Raw genomic sequence first — 4,331 nt, 5'->3', positions numbered from 1 at the left:
ATATACAAACAAAAGAATAGACAAATGAACATAATCAGACTATCTGTATGAAAAATAAATAAATAAAATAACATAATGATAAAATAATATATTGAACAAAGATTGAATTTCTAGGTTACATCGGAATATTTATATTAATTTTTGTTATCTACAACTTACATTAATGATATTTACGTTTGGTTTAATTTCACCTATCTTTGTTTCGTTCCTTCTTATAATGAAAATAGAGTAAACAAAATGTAAAAAAAAATAAAAAGAACCAAAAAATCATTTAGATACCACCATTTGTTTACCAAGCATTTGTACACGTTTTGGATTTGTGACAAGCGAATTTGACTTGTTTTTTTTTCTTAAAAAAAAAATGTTAATACATGTAAATAAAATAAAATAATTTTCAATTCATGTAAACTTATTTAATACCATCAGCAATGTTTTTTCTAATTATATACAAAAAATAAAAACTATAATAACCCTCTAATGCATTTAGAGTAGTACCAGGAAACAATAACATACCGAAAATGTTAAAATTACATAAAGAATTTTTTTTCACTTGATTTTTCCGAACTTATTATATTTAGTAAAAGTATCTCCTTCAGATTATTACCTAATGGTTTATTGTTTGAATTAATTATAACGAAGTATAATTTATAAGAAAATAACATTTAAATATCGGGGGTGTTTCGTTATTTTCCATCCAGTTTAGACAATAGCGTAATATAAAATTGTTGCCTTACTACTAATATTGGTTCAATAAGAATGTTTCCAGACTACTAAATTCCAATGAGGAGTTATCATGTTAAGGATGTTTAGTTCTTCAGTTATTAAACCATGTAAACAAAATTCTGAAATAACTGACACACGTTCTACAACAAAATTTTATCAAAATGAGGTTGAAATTTTTAATATCCCACATCTTAGTTGATAATATTCAGATTAAAATGGATTAAATAAAACAAATTAAAAATAAATTATTTGCTCAAAATATTCTGCTTATATACATCATAATAACATCAAATTGAATCAACAAATCTGCGCTTAAGTTAGAGTAGTTTAGAGCTATATAAAGTACACTAAACAGTATAAAACGGATCAAATTAAATAAATTAGAACGGCATATATAAAATAAGACGTTTGATAAGATTTTCTTTATTTGAAACTACTTTTTCTTCCTTATAGGGGCAGTAAGTCTAAATGGTGGTGATATGTACTGATAGGGCAGACATTTAGCTTTCCAACAGTAAGGGTAAGGATTTGGATGAAATGCAGTGGAATTATGAATGATTATGTGAACAATGATGGACAGTAGTAGAAAATACACATCCTGCAAATAAATCACCGTCAACAATTTTTAATTTCTTTGGCAAATTTAAAGGTATTTAATATTGGTATTTAAGGGTTTTAGACAACAATGATCTGATTTGCTTCTTTTTTTTTTTTTTTTTACCTTACTTTACTTGAAGACTCTGGAACTAAAAATAGTTTTTCCCACTTTTTAGAAAGAAACAAAACGAAAAGTATATAATATCCTTGTAGATAATGTATACTTTCTGAGTTGTACGGGAATAAAGTTTAATTGATTTCGACGCAGGCATCAATACCGACATACGTTCCCACGAAACGTTGGTTGAGGTCTTCGTTTCAAAGCCCAAAAATGTTATTGAGATAGGGCACGAATTTTAGTACTGACAGACATCTGTACGTCTTATATTTTCTGAAATAAAGTTTTTCAGAACTCATCAAGTTATTCCCGAACATATATAAATCGATTTATTTTAGCAAATATTATGAAAACTACTATTCCTACGAAGATAAAGGCCATAAACTACTTTATAGTACATTAAACTAACTTTAATTTGAGTAAGTCTATAAGCATCTATAATTTGTAAGTCACATAGTTCCTAAAATGTAGATTTCTCAAAATAAATACACTAACTATTAATCTCTCTGTAAATTTTTATGAAATGTTACTTTTTAAAAAGCTCTATTTCGAGAACCATTAAACATAAATAGCTCTATTAGGGCAAACCTTCTAGTTCTCTCAGGTTTTCTAGAGTTATTGGTAATTTTAAAGATATAGAGCTCCGAATGAAATTCATTTCATTCATTTATCAGCCAAACCTAAGGTTAGTTTTCAAAGCGCCATTTGCCATGGGATGTTTACCTCATGTCTCCTTAATTCCCATGCTTATGGGTCTTTATTCGTTGGAACTTCCAGGAAATGGAGATGCTAATAGTCTTGCCAGGAAGGGGGAAAATTGGCCACAACCAGTCCATCCAAGCCCCTATGACTCAATAAAAAGAACGATAAGAACCATTATTAAGGAGGAAACAAAAATAACACATAAACACCAAACAACATAGAAACGATGGAAGGGAAAAGATATAAGAAATCAATAGAAAACCCATTCCCAGCTGACCTTCCAAGAAGAGATGCAGAAGCCTGCTTCCATCTGATGACTGGCCTCGACTATCTGCAGAATCATTTCCACAAGATAGGACTGGCTCTGGATCCTACTCGGGAGAATGGTTGGAGACCTCCTTGATGTCCTTCGCTGAATGAATTGAGAAATAAAATATTTGCAAACGAGCTTCTGAAAAAATATAATTTATATTAGGCAGCAAGACGTCGAATTTTCGAACGACCAACGACTTCGGTATAAGAATAAAAAAAAAGTTTACTAATGCAGCTGTATACATATTTATACATGTTCTCTTTTTATATTTATTACTTCTATATATCATTACTTTCATATTATTTATACATTTATTAATTTTTATATTTATCGATCCTTTTTCTTATATTTGGTATCTTTCTATAATTATTACTTTTAGCCTAACATGTTGATTTATTTTATTTTCTGTATACATATGTTAGGGTGATTTTTTTTTTAAATTTTAATAGATTATAATTGCGGACGACCATCTTGGGTTTTATGTATGTGTATGTTTTTACTATATTTAAAATGTTTATATAATTTTTATACTTTTGTTTTTGATTTTTATTTACGTTTGATGGAAAAAAGAGAGAAAGTTTTAAAATTAATTAATGGAAAATTAAACACACCTATGAAGAACCATAAAAAGGTATTTAAAAAAAAAAAAAAATATGTAAGGGATAAAATAATAAATAATAAAAAAAATCCTGCATCACTTTAGCACATAATTAAAAAAAAAATTATAATGTGACTATAAAATTTTATGCTGTGAATATTTATATTAATACGTTTAAAATTTAAAATATGTGTTATACTAGTTATAAGTACGGTGTGTATGAGGGAACCAAATGAAATTGGTTTATAGTGTTAAACTTTAAGATTACAATTGGAAAAAACTGAGTAAATATAATGAAATATTGATATCTGATGCTTTTTTGAAATATTGATTTGGAATTTGGATGAAATATCTTTCAGGTGGCATTGAACGTTAAAATGAGATATTCGGAAAATGTAGAGCCTTTTTTAGCATCTATCGCCTCCATTTGATGATTACTAAGGTACTGTTGTAAAAAAAAACAAAAAACAATCGGTCATGTTTAGCAAATATATTAGATGTGCACTGAACTTTGTACAGCCAAGCATGAGACAGCTTGTACTTACCGTTAGTCATACATACCTTCGTCAGCCATTGATTCAGCATGACTACAAAAGACATTACTGAATCAGGTTTTCTCAAATAGGTGAAAACCGTTCACTTCATTAACTCGAGGGCATGAATAGAAGAAAATGTTGGTGCCTCACCATGGACCTTAACTATCTCCTACTAACCTGTTCCTTAATATTAACAGTGTCTTGTTACGTGGAGGCCTTACGTCATATTTTGACACGAAGCATATTGTATAACGAGCTTTTTAAATATTTTATCAATCCTTTACTTTTTTCAACCATTTTCTATATTATGTTCCGATAGCGCTGAATCGGTATTTTGATTTTTGTTTTAGGAATATATGGAAGACAACTTAACTGCTAAAGTTTTTTTTTTTTTAATATTTATTTATTGCTATTTACAACTGTACATTTAGTAAATCTTATCTAAGTTAAAATGGAGTGTTACAGGCGTGTAGAGAAACTACCCATTGGCAGCACTCTAATGACATTTTACATTAGCTCGTCTCGTGGCCATCTTCTTTTCAGGCGCCTCGGAGGTATTGTCAGGAATGGAAGAGGATGCAAGGTTAGAAACTAGGGGGTTTGAGTGGTAAGGGAGTTTATAATGGAAGCAGTGATATCTGGTTCGGGCTAGATTGGTTACATAGGGAACATAAAGGTCTTTATGTATGATTTTATTTGTGACAAAGTAAGGAGCATTGAGGATTTTACGAAGGATTTTGGATT

General features: G+C 29.3%; 1 protein-coding gene across 1 annotated transcript in view; it reads right to left on the bottom strand.

The window, feature by feature from the left end:
- LOC136795872 (uncharacterized) overlaps positions 1-3,651 on the bottom strand; it is a 5,811-nt gene extending 2,160 nt beyond the window's left edge. The window contains exon 1 of the mRNA XM_067047827.1: positions 3,613-3,651. Within this exon, the coding sequence (XP_066903928.1) occupies positions 3,613-3,651 (39 nt within the window). The remainder of the gene's footprint in view (positions 1-3,612) is intronic.
- Between the last annotated feature and the right edge of the window lie 680 nt (positions 3,652-4,331).

The sequence above is a fragment of the Halyomorpha halys genome, unplaced genomic scaffold, assembly GCF_000696795.3.
Source record: "Halyomorpha halys isolate HHAL.00 unplaced genomic scaffold, Hhal_1.1 Scaffold111.1, whole genome shotgun sequence".
Taxonomy (NCBI): domain Eukaryota; kingdom Metazoa; phylum Arthropoda; class Insecta; order Hemiptera; family Pentatomidae; genus Halyomorpha; species Halyomorpha halys.
Note: the sequence above shows the minus strand (reverse complement) of the source record. Positions and strands in the feature narration are given on the sequence as shown.